This window comes from Ursus americanus, chromosome 1 (genome assembly GCF_024610735.1).
Source record: "Ursus americanus isolate L20-20 chromosome 1, mUrsAme1.1.p, whole genome shotgun sequence".
Taxonomy (NCBI): domain Eukaryota; kingdom Metazoa; phylum Chordata; class Mammalia; order Carnivora; family Ursidae; genus Ursus; species Ursus americanus.
The window spans coordinates 89,672,623-89,697,528 of NC_142127.1; the positions used below are offsets into that span (position 1 = coordinate 89,672,623).

General features: G+C 53.6%; 1 protein-coding gene across 1 annotated transcript; it reads right to left on the bottom strand.

The window, feature by feature from the left end:
- Positions 1-8,232: 8,232 nt before the first annotated feature.
- Positions 8,233-14,721, bottom strand: IHH (Indian hedgehog signaling molecule). The gene is made up of 3 exons (XM_045777599.2): positions 14,035-14,721; positions 11,382-11,643; positions 8,233-9,673 (listed from the first exon to the last, which is right to left on the bottom strand). The coding sequence occupies exons 1-3, from the start codon at positions 14,344-14,346 to the stop codon at positions 9,015-9,017; spliced, it is 1,233 nt and encodes a 410-aa protein (XP_045633555.1). The 5' UTR covers positions 14,347-14,721; the 3' UTR covers positions 8,233-9,014.
- Between the last annotated feature and the right edge of the window lie 10,185 nt (positions 14,722-24,906).

The following is a 24,906-nucleotide window of genomic DNA, read 5'->3' on the forward strand; positions in this document are numbered from 1 at the left end:
AACAAGGATAGTATTCCAAATTCTTAACAATTGGTAAAGTATGGATGCCAAGCTATGAGAATGGATACCAGCTGGCCTTAGAGACAGAGCAGAGTCCTGGTTGTTCACATTATGCCAGGCTTTAACCCTTTGGTTGTTGGGTGATGGGGAGAGCTGGGAGTATGGCAAGGGAACAGGGAGAGCAGCCACAGCAGTAGAGGACTCAACCAGTGACTATTTCTCAACTGGTACCAAAGTATTTCCAGATTTTAACAACCAGTATAGCTCTAGTGGATAGTATTAGTTGCAAGTGGGACCTGAGGAAAAATCCTACCTCACCAGCTGCTGTATACACAGTTATTTTTTTCTATCAAAACTTGAAGTGTCTCCCCCTTGAATTCCTCCTCATTGGTGAAGAATCAGTCATCACGTCTAACTGCTCTCCCTTTCTAGTCTGAGCAGTGTTCCTTCTCTGTGTTAGCTTTCCCAGCTGTCTTCCCCTACACCATCTCTTCCTCTTTCCGGCTACACACCTCACTGGCCAGCACCATGGACAGCTCTGGCTAACCAGCCCAACCCAGACCATCCCCTTCCCCCTACCTTCTATCCCCACCTCTCTGACCCACCCCAGTGCGGAAACCCTGAGATATGAACTGAATGAGGGTCATCCTTGAAAAGACAGTACAGTGGCGTGACTAAGAACAAGCTTTGGAGTAAAAAAGTTTGAAATTGAATCCCAACCCTACCAACTCTCAGCTCTTTGATCTTATTCTTTTGCTTCTATAAGACCCAGTCTGCTCATCTGTAAACTGGGAAAACTAACACCTACCTCAAAGGTTGTGAGGTTTAAGTGTGATAAAAGATTCAAAGAACTTAGCACCATGCCTGCCTTATTATATGTTCTAAATAAAGGAACATTATTCTGTGACTTTTCATCCTATTTAATTCCTCAAACCCCTTCCAATCCATTTCTGACCAGAGCTCATTCTCAAGTAAAAGTATCATAACATGACCACCAGCTCAGTGCTGCTGGCCTCCTTTGGGTGCAGAAGTTGGCTTGGACTTCAAGGATGGTAAGATGGTAAGGGAGCCCACCCTTGACTGGACCGTGAGGTTCTGACTTTATTAGACTTTGTTTTTTCATTTTAAAAACTTTGAGTTCGTTTTAGATATATGGAAGCATCACAAAAATAGTACAGAGAGTTCTCATAAACCCTTCACGCAGCCTACCCTTAGGTTAACATCTCACATGACTATAGAACACTTACCAAAACTAAGAAAATTAACCTTGGTATAACACACACTATTAATGAAAGTAGAGAATTTATTTAGATTTCACAAGCTTGTCCACTAACATCCTTTTCCTATTTCAGTATCCAATTCAGGACCCTACCTGGGGCGTTTCCTGAGTCTTTCCTTGTCTTTTATGACCATGACTCTCTTAAAGAGTACTGTCAATTATTTTGTAGAATGTTCCTCAATCTTGGGTTTGTTTCATGTGATTAGAGTAAGGTATGTATTATTCGGAAGCATAATACAGAGGTGATATGCCCTTCTCAGTGCATCATATCAGAGGGCACATGATGTCAATATGCATTATTGGTGATGTTAACTTTGGTTACTTAGAAAAGTAGTGTCAGGATTGTCCACTGTCAACTTGCTACTTTTCTCTTTTTATTAGATTTTGATCATGTCTGTCTTTTGCTTCTCTAGGATTAAGAGTTCAAAAACCAGGAAATCTGCCCTCAAAGTAACCTTTCTACCCCTACACTCCCAACCACTCCCCCGAGACACACCCAGTCCCTAGTATCTGTCTGGTCACTTTCCTCTGAGTCTTCTTAAGTTGGGCATCTGGACGCATGTGCAGAAGCCAAATGCAAACACACCTGGAGTTTATAAGGACAACAGGGTGCTTCTAGTCCATTTTCAGGGAACTTTTTGTTGAGCCCCTGCAAGTTTCTGTGTGCAGGGGCACTCTGGGAAAATGTGGCCAGCAACTGTCCACAGAAATGTCCAGCCTATCTCTCAGGTCTGGCCTTAACCCTTGAGCACTTTTTCCAACATCTAACATTTGGAGTTTTTTAAAGTCTCTAACAGCATTCCTTTCATTTGGCCATGGATGACTCCTTACTACCCACTAGCCCAGATCCATGAGCTTCCTTCCTTCCAGAAGACTCTTCACTCCTCCAAGAATTCATCAAGATCATCAGAGATCCTGCTCCTAAAATGGATACATAACGTACTTCTAATCAATTGAGTGTGGAGAGATTTGCTTATCCAACCTTCCCCCTTGTCTTCATCTCTATCTGCCCCTAGTTCATTCTAAATCAGTATGTACTCCCATGCTTCTGCTTTAGAAGATTAAGAGGTGGGGCACCTGGCCTGGCTTAGTTGAAAGAGCATACAACTCTTGACCTCAGGGTTGTGAGTTCAAGCCCCACGTTGGGTGTAGAGATTACTTAAATAAATAAAAACTTTAAAAAAAAGATTAAAAGGCATCACACCTCCTTCAGCCCAATAATGACTCCATTTTAAAAAAAAGATTTGTGTATTTATTTTAGAGAGAGACAGAGAGAGAGAGAGCATACATGAGTGGGGGGGAGGGGCAAAGGGAGAGAGAGAATCTCAAGCAGACTCTACACTGAGCCCAGAGCCCAACAATAGGCTTGATCTCAGGACCCATGAGATCATGACCTGAGCCAAAACCAAGAGTAGGACATTTAACCAACTGAGCCACCCAGGCATCCCATGACTCCCTTTTTAAAAGCTTTTGTGTAAAAGTGTTAAAGGCCTTAGAAGATACCTTCATCTGTTCCCATCCACTCTATGACCTTTGCTCTGGTTACTATTGCTGTGTAAGAAATTACTCCAAAACTTCAGAGTTTCAAACACACAAGCCCTTATTTTATTTTGCTTATGATTTTGTGGGTCAAGAATTCAGGAAGGGCCTGGCCAAGCAGTTCTTACTTAGAGTCTCTCATGTAGTTACATTTAGATTTTGGCCAGGGCTGCCCTCTGAAGGTTCCACTGGGCCGAGACTTCTAAGATGGTGCTCTCATGTGGCTGACAGTTGACGCTGGCTGTGGTCTGGGAGCTCTGCTAGCCTATGGACAGGAACATCTATCTGTAGCCTCTCTAGCTCGGCAATCTCAGGCAGAACCAGGCAGAAGCTATATGGCATTTTCCAAGGGCAGAGGAGTGTCAAATAATTGGTGGACATATTTTAACCATTGCCACTCCCACCAGCATGGGATCCTCTCACAGCTTCTAGAACATTATTCCTCCATAACCCTTCCCTGATGGGTTCTTGGCCACCCCTGGCCCCATCAGATCTTTTAGGTTGTATCAGAAATGCCTTCCTCCCATTCCTCTGGGACGGTGACTCATCAGTTCCCACCTCCTTCAATTTGCTGCTGTAGGGCACCTGGGTTCTGGTCTGGACTCTGCTACTGTGTGACCTTGGGCAGGCAACTTCACCTCTCTGGCCTCAGTTTTTTCTCTGCAAAGTAGGAATTAGGAACAATCTCACTTCATAGGCTGTTAGGATTTTAAAAAGGTAATGTGAATAGCAGACTTAGCACAGTTGATGCTCCTGATTAGGAAAGAAATAACTGGGGGCAAGTCATTTTCCCTCTTGGAGACTTGATTTCTGAAATGTGGATAATTCTCTTAACCCAATTCCCCCATGCAGATGAGAGGGGATATTAAATGGACTGCAGGGAGGGCCAGCCCACAAGTTGAGGCTTCCTGAACCTAACCTGGCCAGGAAGCCCCCTGCATCTATGCCCCGCTGGGGCCCCATGCCATGTGCGTGCGAGGTGGCCAGGGTGTGGCTTGGGGCGGTGCAGTGCCCAGGGCGGGCCACTATCTGCCCCACCGGCCTTATCAGATCCGGGCTGGCCATAGCTCAGCCCCATGGAACAAAGAGGCTTTGAGAACCAGGCTGGGGTGTGGGACATGGGGCCGAGCCCCATCAGGCGCATTCCACCCAGGGGGCAGAGGGCACGGGGTGGGGGAGCCGCTGCCACCAACCCCTACCAAAGAGGTTTCTCTGTGCTGGGGGCACCCTCCTGTGTGGGGAGCAGGGCCTGTGCCCTCCCCCAGGGCCCACCGTCTGACTTCTTTGGGGCATTTCCTGCTCCAGCCCTTCCCACCAGGCCCACAGCTCCACCCCTTCCATGGGGCATGGCGTCCCCCAACCCCCGGTCCAGCTCCCATTTCCCTTCCTGGCATCTTTAGCCCGAGCCACACAAGTTCCCAGTTCCTGAGTGTGTCCTGCACCTCTCATTCTCTGCGAATCTGCTCCCAATAATCCATCCGCCTACCCTTGCCCCAGTCACTCAACCTAGAAGGCGGCAGCCCAAAACCACTTCCAGGTCACTGGGGTCATGGAGCTCATCCTGTCCCCACCCCTGTCTAATCGCTCTGTGCTTCCTCCCATGTGACACTGTGGGGAACTTCTATCCAAACTTTAATCACTGGCAGGGAATTGGCTGAGCCTGGCAGAGGCCCTGGCTTCCCTTGGGCCAGAGTTAAGGTTGTATGAGTTGTACATTACATACAGGCTCTAAGCTGGGCAGGCAAGCCAGGGCTGAAACCCAGGCGCGCTGGTACCCCAGCGTGCCCCTTGCACTAGGCTCTCTCCTAAACAGGCTTGCTGGCACCAGGCCAGAAGAGTTGCCTTTTCTAGTTGGATCTCTTTGCAGGGCGGAGAGGGAGGGAGGGATTTGCTAAATTTTTTAATGGAGGGGCTCCTATTTCTAGTTCCCACACTGGGGCTGCTAGTGCCAGCAGCTGGCCTGGTTGCCTAAAGGACTGATGCCCTCAGCTCGGCCCTTCCCAGCACAGCACTGCAGACTGTCAGAAATCATCCCCAAGGCAGTGTCTTCAGGGGAGTGCAGGCCCACGCAGCTTCAGAAGAGCCATCGCCAGGGTCACTGGGTCTTTCCAAACCAGAGAGAGGAGGCTGCAAGGACAGCTTGGGGGTGGGTATTTGAGGGGGCGCCTCTGCACAGGCGAGTAGGAGAGCCGGGGTGCAGTGGCCCCTGTGTTGAGGGCAGTCCGTCCAGGCAGCTCCATAGGCCTCCCAGCCAGATTCCCCACTTTGTCTCCTGTACCCCAACACTCCAGGTCTCCCTAGCTCCAGTTCTCCCCGAGGACTCGTGAACGCAGGCACAGGTATTGCATTTTGCCTGGACGAGGCTGTGAGGGGCTAATCTGAATCTCCCCCATGCACTCCTGACGCGGGGCGGGCAGGCAGAGAGAACAGGACCCCCGAGGGTCCCTTGAACCCGGTTAGACCAGCTTGGGCAATGAGGAGAGAGGATATCTGTATGGGAAAGCCTGGCTATCTCCCCGACAGGTGCAGGCACTAAGGCTGGAGAAGCGCCACAGCCCAGGGCTCTGGCCTGCGGAGCTGGATCTCATGCTTCAACACCTGCAGTGGACTTGAACCCTTTCCTCAACCTTGCTACTCACCCAAACTGGCTTCAAGCCCTGGCCATGCCACTCCTCAACATCTACAGCCCATCGCCTTCTTTCTGACCCCATGGCTATGTCTTCAGTCCAGGCCACCAACTTCTCTCCCCAGTAAATGGATTCCCTGCTTCCACAGCCGCCTTCTCGGATTCGTTGTCCACACTGCTGCCGGGTGAGCTTTCTGAAACAGTCTAGTTGTGAGCTTCCCCGACTTCAAACCCTCCAGGCCCTCCCCAAGCCCTCAGGTTAAAGTCCAAATATGTGGCGTACAAGGCCCTGTGTCACTTGATCCCTGCCTACCTCTCCACGTCAGTTTTGCCAAGCCCACGTAGCTTTGTGACACTGCCTGGCAGTTCCGCCGAGTCCCTGGGCTCACTCAAGCCCCCACACTTTTGCATTTCCTGTGTCCTCAGCCTGGATCCCTTCCTCTACTGACCTGCCATGCAAAGCCCTCCTTGCTCTACTGGTAACATCCTTGCCTCCAGGAAGCCCTCCTAGCTCCCAGCTTTTCCATGGCACTCCCATGGCCCCTGTAAGATGCCAGCCACAGCATGTGTCTCCCCATGCTGCTTCCTACCACCCAAGAGTACCCCGAGGCAGGGACTACTACTTTCCATCACTTTGGCACAGGACCTAACACAACAGCATCCAGTGAGTGATGGCCAACCAGGTGAATGTAGGTCAATTGTGGACGCAGTGGCCTTGGGGGCTGCACTTGACCCTGAGAGGAGAGGCAGGCATTGGGTCAGTAGCTGCCTGGGCAGCATGGTGGACCCTCCTCTGGGCCTTGACATTACAGACACTGGGGAGAGGTGGGTTTTGGTGGGAGGGATTGCAGCCACCACCATACTGTAAACGGTGGAAGATGACTTCCCAGGCTGTCTCCCCGCTCACACAGTCTGCTCAGATCTGGCCCCAGGATTCCCAGAAAAGCCGCAGGGCCCCACATCCACCCCAAGGTTAGTTTTTGAGGGTCTGAATTCAGATAACTTTTTTTTTCTGAATCTTTGCAGCCTTCTCTGTCTAAAGAATGAATGTGTTTCCTGAGGAGCCCATCTAGAATGGAAAGGTCTGGGGGTGCCCAATGGCTCTGTGTCTGCAGGACGGAGTGTGCCCAGCCCAGTAGGAGAAACAGCTAGACCCCCTGGGGGAAAGCCTCTCTCTTCCTCTCCCACCCTCTTCCCTCCCTCCCTTTCTCTCTCTGTCTCTTTCTCTCTCTCTGTCTGTCCCCCACCCCCCACAAAGAACGTCTGTAAGGGGGAGAATGTACAAACAAATGGACAAGAGTATCTTGACCTTGATCTTCTGTTTTTCACTGTAAATAAGTTCATGGACATTCTGGTCCCTGTGAGCCTGGTCCATGAGCATCTGCCATGAGTCCATTCTAGATGTGCTGACAAAGCTGACTTCCAGGCCTGAAATGCTGAGAGTGCCTTCCAGAGAGAACCCAAGTTCACCAAGGAAAAGCCCTGTGGTCAAAACAGCAGGCCCAAAGACCAGATGCATGAGTTCGAATCCTGCTTCTGTCCCTTGCTATGTCATCTCGGGCAAGTTCCTTAACCTCCCCGTGCTTTTGTGCTCGTCTGGAACATGGTAATATGAAACCATACGGCACTCCAGGCTGTCACCAGAATTAAATGGCTTCATATAAAGCACCTGGAACAATGAGTGGTGACGGTTAGTCTTCACCGAACAACAGCAGTGTCATTACAGCCCGTGGGGGCCGATTTTCCCCCAGATGACACAGTCTCCAGAGCAATGAAGTTTTCTCTGGAGTTTTCCTCTGTGGAGGTGGGGGAAGGGTGAGGTAAGAGTCTGGCCAGTCATCCCTGACACGGCGATCTCTGTAAGAGGGGAGAACCTGGGCAGTGGTGTGTTTTAGCAACTGGCTCTCCGTGGTCAGGGGAATCTACTTCAGAGCCCACACCAGTTTCCACAGTGCGAATACCTCCGCCATGGCCTAGTTCAACTGGCTTACGAAACGTCTGACAATTTCACAAGTGTACGGCTGGACCTGGGAATCTCAGCCGATCTGTAGTGAGATCAGCCCAGAAAAACCTGCCTTGGGAGAGAGAGACCAAGAGAAAATGAAGAAGGGGTCACCTGTCTCGGCAACAAACTGGGCCTTCTCTAGACTAAGCAGTGTTTCTCCTGTTTCTCCAAGTGCGATCCCTGGACCATCTGTCATGTTTGGGGTGTTTGTAAAAATAAGTTCCCGGGGTCGTTCGGGATCTACGAAAGCAGAATCGTTTGAATGGAGCCAGAAATCATGTTTAAACAAGCTGCCCAGGTGATGCTGAGGTTTGAGACCCGCTAGATTAGGAACCCCTGAGTTATCTAAGAAGTCAGAAGGGGCCACGAGGCAGGTGTGAACTCTCGGGAATCTTTTCGTACCGTGGTCCATTATTCACACTGAGGGAAGAGAAACCCAGGCCCTGAGAGAGTCTGGAGTAAGCAGGAAAAGAGCCTTGGCTAGGCACAGTGGGGGGGTTCTAAATGAGTCAAGTGACCTTGGGCTAGTTATCTCAGTTCTCTCTCTGGTCCAGTAGTGTTTAGGGCAAACTTTGAGGTCAGCATGTGAAAGGCCTTGCCCGGCGCAGAGCCCAGCGCTCTGTGGGGGCTTTGTTGGGCTGCTGGGTGAGGAGGGCCTACAGAGACGGTGGGAGCACGGGAGGCTTTGTCTGTGGAGGAAGGTGAGCACACCCCTGGACAGACTCACCCATGGCTCCCGACTGTCTGTGTATTGGCCCCACTCAGCGTCCTAGACTCCATGGCTCTAACAACTTAAATAATTTTTATTACAAAAGGAAGAAAAGACCAAAACATCCCCAAAATTCTCCCATGGGCTCCCCCCTCCGCGCCAATAAATAAGGTGGGGGAGACTGACCGGAGGGGGCGTGGGGGATCATGGTTCAGCAGAAGAGGGAGCTTAGCCTGGGCAGGGGCGGAAGGACATCCAGCCTCCTCCCCTGGTCCCAGGCACTATGATCACATTGGCTGGAACCCAGAACTCTGCCCGCTGACAGCAATAGTCTCTGGATGTGTCCCGAGGAGTGTGGCCAGGAAGGAAGGTCATGCCTCAGGATGGCCAGCCTGGCTGCCCTACCCTGCGGCCTTCTCAGTTCTGAGCAGCAGGCCTTGAGTCCAGCCAGCTCCCTGCTGGCTCCCAGGGAATCTAGCAGCATCAACTGAGGTGCAAGCCCACCTAAGAGGGGCCTAAGACAGATGGAATGGGCCCTCCCCCTTGGGGGAGGCAGGTATGAAAGGTCAAAGTGAGAGCTGGCTGGGTTGGCCCCACTGTGCCAGCCTTGAGGTCTCTGGAGTAGAAGGCTAGACCAGCCCCCGCCCACCAGCTCCGCTTACAGCTCTGTCACTACATCGAGGTGGGGTGGCCGACGCGGGCTGGTCAAGTCGCAATGGTGCGTCTCTGTGAAAGAGGAGATGGTGGGAACCAGTGTCCCCCCCCAACTCAGGTCCCGGCCAGGGTCAGTGCGCTCCTGGCAAGGAGGCTTTTGGACCGAGTTAGGCAGTCGCGGGAGGGCAGTGAAGGGGTCTTTTCAGCTCCCTGGTCCGGCCATGCCCAGCGAGTGAAAGCTGCCCTCTTCTAACAGGAGCCGTCCCAGGCGGTAGAGCAGCTGGGGGTACCAGTGCACACCCTCTCCCGGGGTCCAGCTGCCCCACACCAAGCCGTGGAACAGTCGCAGGGGCCAGAAGGCCAACTGAGCCAGACGGTGGTCAGCCACGGCCGCGAAGCAGGAAGCCACCACATCCTCCACCACCAGCGTCCCGTGTCTCGTGAGCGGGGCGTAAGCCCCAAGGGCCACGTGTGTGGAGACAGCCGCCACTCGGGCGGGCTGCAGGCCCGGCACCCCCGCCACCAGCACGTACTGGCCAGGCTGTACTTGGCTGGCGAATGTGGCCCGGAAGTGGGCTGCTGGTTCAGTGTGATTGTTGGACGTGAAGAGCAGGTGCGCGGGCGTGAGTGCCAGGCGGCGCGGGGGGTCCTGGGTCTCGATGACCCGGAAGGCCCTCAGCCTGTCTGGCTCGCGATCCAGGAAAATGAGCACGTCGCTGAAGGTGGGGTTCCCATCCTCCCCCATGGCCAGCACCCGGTCTCCGGGCCTCACGGCCGACAAGGCCACACGGGCGCCACTCTCCAGGCGCACCTGGGCTCCAGCAGGAAAGCAGCCACCTGTCTTGGCCGCAGCCGAGTGCTCTGTGGGAAGAAGGGACATGAAGGTGTTACTACTGTGTCACAGCACCCCTCCCCAGAGCTCCTCTCACTCCTGGAGAGCTCCCCCATCACCATATCCTGGCTCTGCTCCACACTCCCCCGCCCAGTCGCATGCAGCCTTGAACCCCACCCCAACCCACGACGTGATCTTCCTTCCACCCTCCCCCCCAGGCGAATCCGTCGCCAGTGAGAGGAGCGTATTGTGGTACCAACACCCCCAAGTGAGGTGGAAAGGGCCCTCCCGAAGCCCGGGTAAAGCCCCCGCCTGCTCTCAATCCTGACAATGCTGCGAGGCAGTCAGAGAGGCCAGGGATCGGCCGAGCCAGGCAGTGGTCAGCTGTAACTGGACCCTCAGAAAGCTGCAGTCTCATGGAGAAGGCACTTAGCTCCTCTGGGGTCTGGATGTCCCATGATTTCTCACTTCTTGATCAGACACTCCCAAAAATTGCCCTCTCAGACAGACTCCCCAAGTTCTGTGCCAGAGCTGGCCCTTGGAGTCCATACAGAAGTGAGAGGAGGACCCGCCGTGGGCGAACCCAGACTTCTGGGGAGCCTCGGAGTGAATGGTCAGGCCAGGGCCTGGCTCAGTGGCAAGGGTAAAATCACTATCTTCAGTTCATGTGCTGGGTCCTTGTGCGGGGACGGGACACAGTGGCATTGGTGAGTGGGATGGAGAGCAGTGTTGGGGGGTCAGGAATAAGGACGGAGGTGGCCACTTGGGGAGCTTGTACCAGGCCAGTGTTCGCAGGTGAAGGGTGGACGTGACTTGACGTAGATACAATTGGCGGGCCAGTGCTGGGGGGGGGGGCGCGGTCCCCACTGTGTGCCCCGGCGGGTTTGGGAATAAGAAGCAGCGGACCTGGTCTCAGTGTGCCAGGTCTTCAAGCGTGACTACTGCCTGGTACCAGTGTGGAGGGCTGTGCCCACAGCCAGGCGGGGCCAGACTGGCAGTCACGCAGGAACCGCTTGAAGCATCCATGACTGGGTTCAGTGTAGGTGATAGGGACGCTGATAAGATCTGAGGGAGGGGCGAGGCCCCCATGCCTGCCCATTCAGATCAACAAGGCGGCCAATCTGGGAAAATCCATTTTATTGAGTCCACTCTGTTTATTCTGGCCCTCGTGGCTGGCTTTGCCCCAAAACGTTCAGCTTCAGGGCCCTGGGGGGAGATGTTGGGGACGCCTGCACCCCCTGGAGGAGCATACAAAGTGCCCTAAAGGGCCTGACCTGCAGCAGGGTTGTGGGTTCTGAAGCTCTGGGCTCCTGGCTCCTGGTCAGGCGTGATGGTGTCTGGGCATGCCCTGGCCCCAGGCCCCTGCTCCCGCCACCCACCTCCATTCAGAGTCAGCTGAGTGGGGAGGCCATCTCTGCCACAGCCTGGCTTCCATCTGTCCAAGCGTGCTCTGTCTTGCACCTCCTGTGGCAGGCTCTGGATTGTGGACCACAAGGCCGGCCCCCAGCAGCGCTGGGACAGGGCCCTGTCTCCCTAGGCTCCTGCCATGACACTACCAGGCACCAGACGAGCAGGTGGTCACAAGCAGCAGCGGGGAGCGCCGCGGACGTCCTCTTCCCTGGGGTCCCCTCCTCCATCCCCTGGCGGGCCTCTTCGCCTTCTGGGCAGCAGTGAGCCCAATGCCTGCCCACGCCCTGCGGCCCCGGCCCCGGGCCCAGCCCCCAGGCAGCGGCTCACCGGACTTGACGGAGCAGTGCACGTGGGCCTTGGATTCGTAATACACCCAGTCGAAGCCGGCCTCCACTGCCAAGCGCGCCAGCAGTCCGTACTTATTGCGGTCGCGGTCCGAAGTGGTAATGTCCACCGCACGGCCCTCATAGTGAAGCGACTCCTCCGAGTGGTGACCGTCCTCGTCCCAGCCTTCGGTCACTCGCAGCTTCACGCCGGGCCACTGGTTCATCACCGAGATGGCCAGCGAGTTCAGGCGGTCCTTGCAGCGCTGCGAGAGGAAAGGGTGCAGAGTTAGGGGGAAATGCTGGCCTGCGTGCAGGTGGAGGCACAGCCGCGCCCCGGCCTCTCCCAGAGCATCGGCTGGAGCTGGGAACCCAGGGAGGGTGCTCTGTCCCCGTCTCTTAGGAACAAAGAGCCCTAACTTGCTTCCTTGCATTCAAGCGTCTGGCTGCTCAGGCACCTGGACCGCACGGTGGCGCCACAAATCTGGAGGGCCCGGTGGGCGGTGGTGCACCCTTGGGCGACCTTCTCTGATAAGTGGCCCCTTCCTCCTGCACTCTCTCTCCTCAGCACGGGGTACCGATCCCTCCACAGATGGGGCTACACTTTTCCAGCGCCCAGTCCCTCTGTCCCACCAAGGCACGGAGATCAGAAACCGCCCTCTGCCCGCGGGGTGGGGGTGGTAGCAGAGACGACGGCCTGCGGCTGGCCTGCTAGGCATGCAAGGCTGGAGGTGCCCAGTAGGTGTCACCGTAGCCTCAGGGCTGAAGCCCCCCAAGTCGGGTCGGGAGGTGCGGCAGGTGCATAGCACCCCAGCAGCGTGGGGGTGTGTTGGAGGGGAATCCCTGGCCGCCTGGATCACTACAGTGCCTCCGAGCATTCCTGCTGGGACTTAAGATCCAAAGGCATCCCACAACCCACCCGAGGATGCGGAAGCTGGGGAACCAGAAGCTGGTGGAAATGCTAGCGTCCAGCCTGGTCAGATGGAGGGCGATGAGGAGCGTCTTCCGCTGCGCGGGGCGCACGCTGGGTTGATAATCCCAGGCAACGTTCTCCCTGAGTCCAGAGCCTTCAGCATCTCTGCACCACCCCTATCAGTGAAGGGTCGCGAGAAACTGAGCCTCTGATCTCAGCAAGTGGGCTCCTCTCTCTGTCTCACATGGGGGTGGGAGCAGAGCCACGCCCTGCGGGAAGGACAGGAGAGCTCATCCGTCTATGGTGACTCCCCCCTGGCCTGCAGCCCAAAGGACCCTGCAGTTGGCTGGGGGGAGGGGCCTTTGGGAGAGGGGGCCCTTTCAGTCCTTGACTCAGGTGAGAGGCCCCGCCAAGTGTGGGCAGCCAGTGTCTCCACCTACCCCTGCCTCGCAGAGCCTGGGCCCCACAGACCCTTGGACTCGGGTCTCCCAGGAGCCAACAGCCGCTACAGCCCAAGGCCTGGCTGTCCTCCGGGGCGAGCAGCCTAGCTGGGGGCGCTCGCTGCCCAGGGAGGGAACTCCGAGTGCTCCTTGCCTGCAGGCTTCTAGCCCCCCACCTACGTCGGCCCTGCGGGCCCCTGCTCCCCGCCCCTCTCCTCCCTCCCCCGGGTCCAGAGCCCAGGCGCGCGCTGTCAATGATTGCCCAGCCCGTGGCCCGGATCCTTATCTGCATTCCTCGGCGCCCGGCCCGGCCCGGCCACCAGCCAACCTTCGGCCCCGACACCGGCCGGCCAGCCCCGGCGCCAGGGCGCAGGCTGAGGGCTGTGGTGGAGCTGCTCTTCCCAAAGCACCTTGGAAGCAGGCTGCCTGCCTGCGGGGGAAGCCCCAGGAGACCACTGAGGAAGGGGACTTAGGTTTCTGATCCCTTGGGACCCCGGCTGCAGGGAAGAAAGTTTGCTCCCCCGTGCGTGGGCTGAGCGGGTCCTCTTCGGAGCTTGCAGAAACTAGCTAGCGTTAGCTCCGCTCCCTGCCTCTCCCGGCATCCTGGCTCTTCTCTTTCAACCCTCCCCGTGCCCGCCACCAAGCCCAGGGATCCCCCAAGTTCGTTCCCAGAGCCCGAAGTTCCCGGCACCCCACCCTTAACCGCAGCTGCGCCGCTCAGCTCTCGGGACAGACACGTGGGCTCGCCCGGCAAGTTCACTTTCCCACCTTCGCCTCCCAGCCCAACTCTTCCCGCTGTCCCTAAGCCCAGACCCAGGAGGGGGCAGCGCAGCGGACCACGAGCGCGCGGGGAGGAAGGGCCCCCTGCGCCCGCAGCTTCTTCGCCTCAGGGGTGCCGAACGGCTTCGAAAGGAGAGAGGCGCAGCCCTGCGGAAGGTTAGGCCCGGAAAGACTGCGTGGGTCCCGGAGGCGCGGGAGGCGGCCGGGTCCAGGTACCTCCGGGTGCCGCGTCTGACCTCAGCTGCCTGCACTCCGGGGCAGAGGGACTGCCGCCACCCGGCTCGGCGGTGGCGCTTGGCAGCGGGGAGCTCTTCTCACAGTCTCCGGCGGGTTCGGGGATGTCCGCGCTGCCGCGGGGGACCCCTGGCCGGCCCATCTTGGGCAGCAGGAGGCCGGGCTTGGCGAGAGGGGCAGGTGCCAGGGGGCGTGCCAGCCGGTCGAGAAAAGGTGCCAGGGGGGCGGGGAGGGCCGGGCAGGTGGCGGTGCTTCGGCGGCGGCGCCCTGCGAGGGCGGGTCGCGCTCACCTGGGTCATGAGGCGGTCGGCGCCCGTGTTCTCCTCGTCCTTGAAGATGATGTCGGGATTGTAGTTGGGGGTGAGCTCCTTGAAGCGCTCCGAGCTGCGCGCGATCTTGCCTTCATAGCGCCCGCTGGCGCCCAGGGTCTTCTCGGGCACGTTGGGGCTGAACTGCTTGTAGGCGAGCGGCACGAGCTTGCGCGGCGGCCGCCGCCGGCTGCCCACCACCCGGCCCGGCCCGCAGCCCCGCGCCGCCGGCACCAGCAGCAGCAGCAGGAGCAGGCAGAACCGCAGTTGGGGCCGGAGCCGGGCGGGAGACATGGCCGGGGAGCCCGGGCAAGCGGCGGCGGGCGAGGGCGCCTGGTGGGCTGGTGGGTGGGCGAGTCGACGGGAGCGCTGCGGGGGCTCAGGCGTCCGGGTGGCTCCGGGGGGCTCCAGGTGGGGGCGCCATGGGCTGCGCGGCGCGGCGCAGGGCCGGCGGGACTCAGGTGCGGGGCGGGGGCCCGGGGCCCTGGCTGGTGGCGGCGCGCTGTCCCCCTCGGCGCCTCGACTCTGAGCTGCCCGGCTCGCCGGCCGCCAATAAATAGGCCGGCCCGTTTGTTTTGGCAACGCGGCGGCGGCGGGGGGCGGCGGGCGGCGGGGCTGCGGGCCGCCGGGCTGGGCTGGGCTGGCCGGGCCGGCGGGCTGGCGGGCCCCGCGGTTAGCACCCCGGCCCGGCGGTCAGGCGGCTCGGGCGGAGCGGGAGCTGCTGCCGTCTGCGGCGCAGCTCGGGGCCGAGTGAGAGGGGAAATGGAAGAGATCCGGGCTCGGGCCCCGCGCAGACCGCACCCTACCCATGTCCCTGCCTCCTGTGCGCTCGACAGCGAACCTGCAGCAAGGGCGGCACAGCCTCCTCCCCCTCGGGCGGGCGGCCCCGGCCCCAGCCAGCCCTCGTCCCGCTCGCTCCTCCGCCGCGTCCGCCCGCCCTGCTGCCCTCGGCGCCCCCTGCGCTGCCTGAGTTTGCCCTCCCCGCCCGGACGCGCCCCACCCCGCCTGGGCCTCGCCTCTGGGCTCCCCGCGGCTCCGGGGTGCCCCGCCAGACGCAAACCTCCCGGACAGGAGCTGCCACCCCCACAGAGACCGCAACCCACGGCGCGGCCGGACGCGAGGGGCGGGGGGCAGTGGCCGGACCGCACAGCCGCCTACGGTGTCCCCTGCGGGGAAGTAAAGCCAAAAGGCTGGAGGCCGCTCCTAACCTGGTGCCCCACCCTGGCCCAGGAGACGCTCCCTCCCAGCTTGGAGGACTGAATTCTGTATCAGCCGGGTGCACATCCCATGGCCGCGGGGTGTGAAGCTGGGAGTGGGACATCCAGCCTCACGAAGAGTCAGATAGGGGGTTTTGAGTGGGAAACACTATTAAAAAGAGCAAACTGAAGTTGCAAAGGGACGGACCAAGGTGCAGAGAAGAGCAGCTAAATGGTGACATCGACAGAATACTGGAGGAACTGACCGCAGCGGAGAGGGGCAACGCGCGTCTCCGGGACAGGGGCTTGCTAAGGACCGCACCAACGATTCAGAGCTGCTGGCATGCCGCACAATTACTCTGTTAATTCTACTTTACAAATTAAAAAGGACAGAGAGTGTGTAGAGGCAGCCAGAGAAGCATGGATTGTGTATGTATTTTAATATGCCATTCAGGACAGCTGAATGAGTTTGGATTTGTTCTGCTAAAACAAGAAAAAGCAAGTATGTTAAAAACAAATGCCACGATCACAACAAATTATATGATTTGGGTGCAATATAGTCTACAAATTCAGTAGAGATAGAAATAAAAAGGTTTAAAGTGCTCATTCCAAGAATACTAATGCAATAAGTACCGTTTTATTGCTACGTGCCTGATATGCAGAAGCTATTAGGTTTTATTATATTAAGTATTCTACTTGCATTATCTAACTTAAACTCACAACCCCCAATGAGCTATTATTATTCCTAGTTTACAAATGAAGATTTTGAAGTTCAGAGAAGATAAACAACTAGCTTCTGGCTGAGGAGCAGAGAGGAATTCAAATCCTCTACCCGGGTCTGGCCCCAGAGCCCCAGTCCTCACCCGTGCAGGTGCACTGGCCCTCTTTCTTGTGTGGCCAGTACAGCCCGGCTTTTGGACGGTGGTGGCTTTTCACAGATATACTCACATTTTTCTCTGGATCGATTTTGTGAGCAGAAGTTCAGATTGAGGAGGACTCAACCTAGTGCTGAATCCAAGCACTTCATTCACAGAAAAGGAAACTGAGGCCCACAGAAGGGAAGTAGGATGAGGCCACCAGTAGAGTGGCATGTCACTTGGATACAGAATGGACTGCTTCTTTTCCTCCCCTTTGCCCCGCGTTCCCCACACTGGGTTTCTTCCTTCCTTGGTATTTGGATTCTCCCAGTCTCAGATCACTCTGATGTCTTTTTCCTTGAAAGCTCTTGAGGAGCTTTAAGGCATGTTTTCTGGGGTTCAAAAACTATCCCTGAAATATTGCCCAACCACCTGCCTCTCTCCCACTGATTTCTGGGGCAGACTACTCAGCCAGCTCAGTACCTCTCCCAATCCAGACAAACGGGGGCCCTCTTCTTAGGGAGCTCTAAAGAACACCCCCCCATAGGCTTCCAGGGTCACCTGTCCCAATGTGCAATGTAATAATCTTCTACAGTTTGGCCTTAAGTTCAGTCTTTCTTTCTTCCGCCCTCTCTAATGCAAGTTCAACTCCTTTCCTTTTTTTCTGGCCTTAGAGATCAGGGCCATTATCCCACTTCGGTCTCAAAAAGTTGTTAAATTCACTTTATTCTTTTTTTTTTTTAAAGATTTTATTTATTTATTTGACAGAGAGAGAGAGAGGCAGTGAGAGAGAGAACACAAGCAGGGGGAGTGGGAGAGGAAGATGTTGGGGGGTGCCTGGGTGGCTCAGTCATTAAGCTCTGCCTTTGGCTTAGGGCGTGATCCTGGAGTCCTGGGATCGAGCCCCACATCAGGCTCCTCCACTGGGAGCCTGCTTCTTCCTCTCCCACTCCCCCTGCTTGTGTTCCCTCTCTCGCTGGCTGTCTCTCGCTCTGTCAAATAAATAAATAAAATCTTAAAAAAAAAAAAAAAAAAGAAAGAAGGAAAGAAAGAAAAAAGAAGCAGGCTTCCAGCAGAGGAGCCTGATGTGGGGCTCGATCCCAGAACACTGGGATCACGCCCTGAGCCAAAAGCAGACGCTTAACGACTGAACCACCCAGGCACCCAGAGTTGTTAAATTCACTTTCAACCTTCTTTTCTCCAAGTAAAAGACAACGTAAGATTTTCTTAGAGGCTCGAACTTATAACCATGTATTAACTTTGCCATTCTTCCTCTCACTGCTCTTCTTGAACTGTGATCCTGTTGAATACAAATCTCTGGTAAAGATCTGATCTGTGTCAAAAAAGCACTGCAGGGTGCTCCTACAGCAGCGTGACCTCAATGGCTGAGATTGTGCTCCTTCAAGTCCAGCCCCGCCTCAGCCTGGCGGCCTGGCGAACTTAGGGGCAGCGATCAGGGTGTGGACTGGGAGAAGCAGATGGTGCGGGGGCTCACATTTTCCAAGTCTTCTCTCTAGGACACTTACCTTAAGCGCTTAGCCAAATCTTCACAATAACCCTCTGCGCATGGCAATTAATATTCTCATGTTACAGATCTAGAACTCTGAGGCTCTAAGAGTAAAGTAACTTGTCTGGGGTCCCACAGTCAAGATTTGAACCCCAGAGCTTCTTCACTCTGAACTTATACTTTTTTTCTCTGGACACAGGGGTGGGTCAAGATCTGAATCTCAAATTCTGATCTGCATCAGTCCGGTGGCATTCAGTGGAGGGAGAGGGAGAAGGGGGCCGAGAGTGGAAGCATCATCACTTCCATGGCGGTGATCCTGGAGCACTTTTAATCTGAATTGGGGTCCAAGAACCTTGGGGCATTTCTTAGCGGCCTATGTTCTTAGCTGTTCGATAGCTTTTGAATTGCGCTAATCCATGAGACCTAGCAAAGGAAGCCTGCTTCTTTTTCTGGTCACTGGCAAAACTAGAGAACCAAAGTGTGCCACTCCAGGGCCACCAACGACCTGCAGTTTGAGCAGCAGCGACAGAGCCTGGACAGGGCACCTCACACCTGAGTCCTGGGCCTACTGCTAAAATCACTGTTCTTCTGCCACCTCAAGACCCCTTCTCCCCCTCAATCATCTGGATTTTGAAGAGAACAAAGTAAAGTCTATTTCTTTGGATACTGTGATTCATTTTTTGCTTACTAGAGTGAACGTTGGAAAAATACATTGGAAAGAAAGAGGGGAGGGAGGAAAATACACCATAGAACCTGATAATTTAAGTATCTGTTGGGGCGCCTGGCTGGCTCAGTCGGTAGAGCATGGGACTCTTGATCTCGGGGTTGTGAGTTTGAGCCCCCCGTTGGGTGTAGCGATTACTTAAATAAATAAAACTTTAAAAATTTTATTATCTGTTTATTAGACTACTATGTTAGTATATTGACTCAATCTTGAATTTCACACTATAGTACAAATACCATGTGCTTATCGTCATCTATTCCTATAGGTGTGCATATGCATGTGTGTGTATACAGATGTGTATGTCTACACACACACACACACACACACACACACAAACACACACACTGTGCTGGTCCGTACTTCTATAACCAACTAGTCTTTTTCCTCCTACTCCTGCCACTTGACCAGACGAATCCTGCTCTAAATCCATGGGTGCTGAGCCACAACCAGACAAGCTGCAGGAATGCAGTTAGTCAAATATCTTCCAGTGACTCAGAGCCCAGCAGCCCTGGCTCAGAGAAAGAGCACTAGGCCTGGAGTTGGCTGATGTGTACCTGAACACGGTCTCTGATACCTTCTACCTATGTGGCCTTGGGTAAGTCACTTGACTTCTCTAAATTTTCGTTTTCTCACCTATCAAATGAAAATCTTATCACTTACCTTGCAGGACTGTTGAGAGGGTTAAAAGTATAAGCTGTAAACGACAAAGCCTATGTGTCATCATCCTCTGCTGGGTTCGCTAGCAACAGCGGCACTCTGATCCCTATCACCCGTCTAGAGGGACTAACAGCCATCCGACTGCTCACACGTGTGTGTCCTGAGACAGTAGTGGGATTAAGAGGATTCTCTTTCTTAGGAAGCATCTACCCTGTGCACGCTAGCGTGATCAGTGCATAAAGACAGAGAATGCAAAGAGTAAGTAAAAGACACGGTTGTCCTCAAGAAATTTGCTATTTAACCTTAAAAATAAATCATGAAAATAAAAGACAGTAACGAAGCTGTGAATGCCACTCATGAATGAGTACAGAATAATGCCTTATAAATGAGATAAGTTAGTAGATGAGGGCCTAGAAGGGTATGGAGTTAAGAAGCAATTAGCCTCGGTTCTTTCTTCCCATTGAATCCTTCCCACTAGTTGTCCCAGTTACTTAACTGTCAAAATGTTTTTCATCATCTTTAGATCATTTTGACATCTGTTTCGTAGCTGCTTCAATTCCTCTGATGATGGGGTTAGACCTCTTAAAAGAGATCAGTCTTGAAGGAGGGAAAGGAACGCCTGAAAAGAATGAAGAGGATGCTCAGTGATGGGCCGTGGCCCAAGCACAGATGATGGCACTAGTGATAATGAAAACCCAAGCTGGATGATCTAGTAAAGGGGGAAACCCCGCTGCGATCTGACGTAACCTTCACAAAAGCCTTATGAAATTGACACTATTAGCTTCATTTTACGAATGAGGAACTAAGGTTCAGAGCTTGCAAGTGAGGGAGTTGGAGTTGGAATCCAGACCGGTTTGATTCCATAATAATCCCGCTTCTTCGTGATTCCTGGGGCAAGCATGCTGGGTTGTTGACCTCTGTTCAAGATACTCATTTCTCTCTAAATCTAGGAGACTCTTTTGTTACCTTCATCTTGGAGTTTTAAGACCTCATAGACAGACCATTTCCCCAGCTCTTTGGGATCACTCTGACTCCTGCTGATTTGTTTTAAAGTAGGCTCTACGCCCAAGTGGGGGTCAAACTCACAATCCCAAGATCAAGAGTCCCATGCTCTACTGACTGAGAAAGCCAGGCACCCCTCTATTGTTGATTTTTTAAAGAGGTTAACAACTCCACCAAATTTGGCCCATATACAGAAATGGGAGCAGGCCTGTCTTTCAAGCCTCAAATCAGTCCAGAACACATTTTGGAGATCCAATTAGAGCCACTCAAATGCTTTGAAAGCCAGCTATTGATTAGAAATGGGAATGTCAAGTTACCTTCCCCTAACAATAAACTCATTACAAGGCATTTCAGAGAGATTTGAGCATTAAAGACCTTTCTTTGATGACTTTGAAAAAGTAGGGAAAAGTAGCAAAGTTAATTACGAAGAGAGTTTTTCCCCTCAAATCAGAAACTAAAGATTGTGGGAAACTCTTATAGACTGAAAGATATACATACAAATACATTTCTGTATATGGATAACATGTTTATTAACTAACAAGCTTTATTTCAACCCCAGGGTCTCTATTTGGGAAGAAATTAGTTGCTTAAAGGAAGAATACTGGGAAAATACTAGTTGAGTGAATGTTCAGTACAGGAGAGGGTATTACTCTAAATACTCAAGCGATGCCCTTAACATGCTTTCTGTAACTGGGTTTGGACTGGCCCACCCCCACTCTCTCACCAGTCTCTCTTGGTACGCTAAGGAAAGCACCCTAAGGATGCTGGGGATATATAGCCAAAGAAAGCAAGAATGTATTCTGTCGCTTGTTTTTTGTAACTTGCATTCTTAGTTTCTGCAAAATGACAACTCCATTCCGTCGTGGTTCTAGCTAACACAATGGCATTCAGCCCCCACTCTTGCCTTCTGACTGGTTGCTCTAAACAAAAAAGATTCCATTCATCTGTGTCTACCAGTTCCTAAAATCCCTTCAAGATACTGACGTCTAGGGAAGAGCGTTCTAGGCAGAGAGAGCTGCGTACAGCAAAGGCCTTACGTGCTGCGTCTTAAAGAAACAGCAAGGAGACCAGTGTGATTGAGGATGAAGCCCGGGGCGGGGGCGGGGGCGGGGGGATGGGGTAAGCTTGGGTCTTGCTTGTGGATCATGACTATGATTGTCAAGCTTTTCATAACTCTCATACTGAAGATAACTGACCCTTGAAAGAGATTTATGTTTGACGCATAAATATGGATGCAACATAGTCAAGTAAAAATAAAAACAGGTAATAAAACAGTACTTGTGGGGGGCACCTGGGTGGCTCAGTCATTAAGCGTCTGCCTTCGGCTCACGGCGTGATGCCAGTGTCCTGGGATCGAGCCCCACATCAGGCTCCTCTGCTGGGAGCCTGCTTCTTCCTTTCCCACTGCCCCTGCCTGTATTCCCTCTCTCGCTGGCTGTCTCTCTCTCTCTGTCAAATAAATAAATAAAACATCTTTAAAAAAAACAACAGTACTTGTGGATATGATTCTTTTAAACTTTTTTAAAAAAGAGACATAGGCGTGGCTCTCACTTTCTACTTTTTACGTTTGAAAAAATCTATCCCTTCACTACCATCTTTGGATTGCAGGCTTCGTGAAAACAGGAGAGATGTCTTTGTGGCTACAGCAAGTAGCATAATGACCCTGGTTGGTGGGGATCCTGGTGAGTAAGCACTCAATTATATACAGGATTCGAATTCATGCATGTTTAATTGTGCCTGTTTCTTGTTGAATATGGGTTTTTCTATTTCATTCCTGACATATTTCCTACAAACCTATGCCTTTCTTTGAATTCCTTTGTGATGATTTGGAACTGCCCTGTTGGACTGTCCCATTCACAGTCCTGGTCTATACACGGCGCAAGGTTTAACCAACCCACCTGGCTTCTTACATCCCCCTTACTGGGAGGAAATACAGCCCGTCCTCTAGAGCTCCCACTGGGGAATCCCACTGAATTCTTTCCACTAGTTGTCCGACTTACTTAACTGTTGAGATGTGTTCCATCATCTTTAGATCCTGTTGATATCAGTTTCGTACCTGCTTCAATTCCTTCTGATGATGGCCATTAGGGAGGCTTTAAGATTCCTATCTGGGAGCATACATACATCTTAGATTCTCGCTCCCAAGAACTATTTTCCAGATGCCTTTCTGCCAGTTTTAAACCAGTTCCTGCTTTAAAGTGGCTTTGGTGAATGACCCACAGGAGCCATGCCGGTCCCTGAATTACCACATAGCCCCCGAGGTGAGAGACATCAAATGCTCCCTCCTGGTGTTCCAGCCTCACCCCGTATGAACTGATCAAATATAGTTTCATTTGGCACAGTTCTGCTATTTTCATTCCTCAAATCCTAAAAATGCGCCTACACTTTGACCGTTCGATAGTCCAAGGTGCTGGCACCGGGCCTCACTGGACTTCTGGTCACTGGCTGGTGACACCTCCAAAAGCAGGGTGGCTGCAACTTGTGGCCAGTGCCTCCTGGGTGCGTGACAGCCGAGTACAGACTCAAAGTTGGCCGTCTCTCAAGCCAGGTGCCCTGGTGTCTGCAGGAGGAACGTCCTCTGCCTTTGGCTGAACCTATCACTGGGTTGAGTCCCCCTGTAGCACAATCTAGACCCTGCATCTTCTTTTGATTCCAACGGCCATTGTACAGGCCCTCTATTCCCTCTGTCCTCTTCTAAGCATGTGAATTATCCTGCCACGTTGAATTGGTCTTTTTTACTGAAGAGGGCAACATCATGGACATTACCACCAGCAGAAAACCACTCAAGTTGGGGTCTCAGGGTCACCTCCATATATCATCAGATTATGACTCCTTACATTGCTGTCGTATCAGGTTACTAATGAGACAGAAATCCGTGTTGGCAATTCCTCTCCCAGCCAGGGCCTTCCTGTTCCTCCCATATGCGACATAGGACCCGCTGGCATTGCTGAGTTCCCCGGGCAGCAGTCATAAAGGAAACTGGCAGGCTTTCCTCCTCAGGTGGTAGCTGGTCTTTTTGTCTTGAATAAAGGATCTCTTCGCTCCCCAGGACCCCCGGCAGTACGTTCTTGACCCCTGACCACAGACCCAGACCCTGCAGGGCTCCCCTCCTCCCCCCGCAGCTCCAACTCTGTGCATCACCGTGCTTACCCTTTAAGGCCTGGGGTGGAAGGGGAAAAGCAGGATGGAGGGCTAGTCAAGAGGATTACCCTTACCCTACACCATTCTCCCTTCTCCTGTCACCGATTTCTGACCGGCTGTCGATCCTATCAGGGGTCCATAAAGCAAGGAGGACTCTGGCCCGGGAGAGGGGGGTAGGGGTTAGGCAAACAGGCCAGGGAGGCAGTTGGTTGAAGTTTAACCACAATATTCTTGGTCTCTATTGTTTTGAGTGAGGCCCAATATTTCCACAGCAGGATTATAGGATCTGATTAACCATGTTAGACAACAATGCCGAGCTGGGATGGGCTTCCCCTTCCAGCTGCCAATATGAAAAAGTAAATATAACACCCAGATTTCAGAAGGGACTCCCAGCAGCCCCCAAGCCCTACTCCCCACTTGTGGCCCTGCTTCTGTTTTGGGCCCCAAAGTGAGGGGAGGAAGAGTGTGGCACTGTGAGCTCCTTTAACTCCTGGCCCTTGGCCCAGCAGGACAGGTAATCCTGGCACAGTCTTCCCAGGTGAGTCAATGGCTGCGTGCTCCCCACACCCTGGAGTCCTTCCAGTGCCTCTTCCGGGTTCCCCTAAGCTGGCCCAGACTCTCAGGAACCCATGAGAGTTAGGTGCTGGGAGGCTAGCACTCATTCCAAGGGTCCAGGAGTGTAGAGGGCACAGCAAACCTGCTGGACTCCAGCAGAGAGAGAGACCGAGCGCAGGTAGGACTTAACAGCTTGGAAGAGCGAATGAGCCTTTGCTGGAATACTTTGGTGCCACCTAATGACTTCCTGCACGCCCGCGTAAAGAAATGAGACCCCAGAGTTGAGGGACCCCCATAAAACAAAGTCCCGGGAGACGGAAAAGTATTCCTCCAAGGGTCTGCGACGAAAGACAGAAGAATAGATGCGCTTCCAGCTCAAGGAGCGAGGGACTCCCTAGGTCCCTCTGTACCACACACACACACACACACACACACACAGACACACACAAGCGCGCACGCACACACACACAAGCTAACTCATACTCTCCCAATCTGAATGTTTCCCCTCAGGATGGGATCTTCTGATGCCCTGACAGAACATGGGGGGTGGGGTGGGAATAGAGCAATAAGTCCGCAACAAGTAGCTGCTTCCAGAAGGTCATGGCAGTTCAAGAAAACTCTCCCTCCAAAGTGGGGCTCCCTTCCCTTCCCACATTCCTCTCTGTAACTGAGTGCCCAGCATAACCCATTGCAATTTGGTGAGCCCACGTGGGTACGGATGCCTGAAACCGGGACTAGGAACCCAGGGCTGCAGGCTCCAAGGCAGGGGGGTTTCCTGTAGTAGGTCACTACTCCTTTTGAACAGTTTCTTCTTCAGGAAAACTAGAATATAGAAAATATTTCAGGGCAGAGCTTAGGGAAGCATACATCCTGGGGTGCCTGGCGGGCTCAGTTGGTAGAGCATGCAACGCTCGATCTTGGGGCTGGGAGTTCAAGCCCCATGTTGGGGGTAGAGATTACTTTAAAAAGAAAAGAAAAGAAAAGCATACATCCTGGTCTTATCAAAACCCAGTTAACATAAAGTTCACCGTTTGGTAGTATGATACCACCACGGTGATATTTTCTGAGTTAGGGTTAAAAACGGACTCTATTCTCAGAGAGTATTTTACTGCTTGAGAGTATGAAAGGATGAAAACAAGAGGCACACAGGAAATACGTATATAACACAGACTGCATTCATAGCACAAATACTGACGGGGGAGGCAGGACAGATAA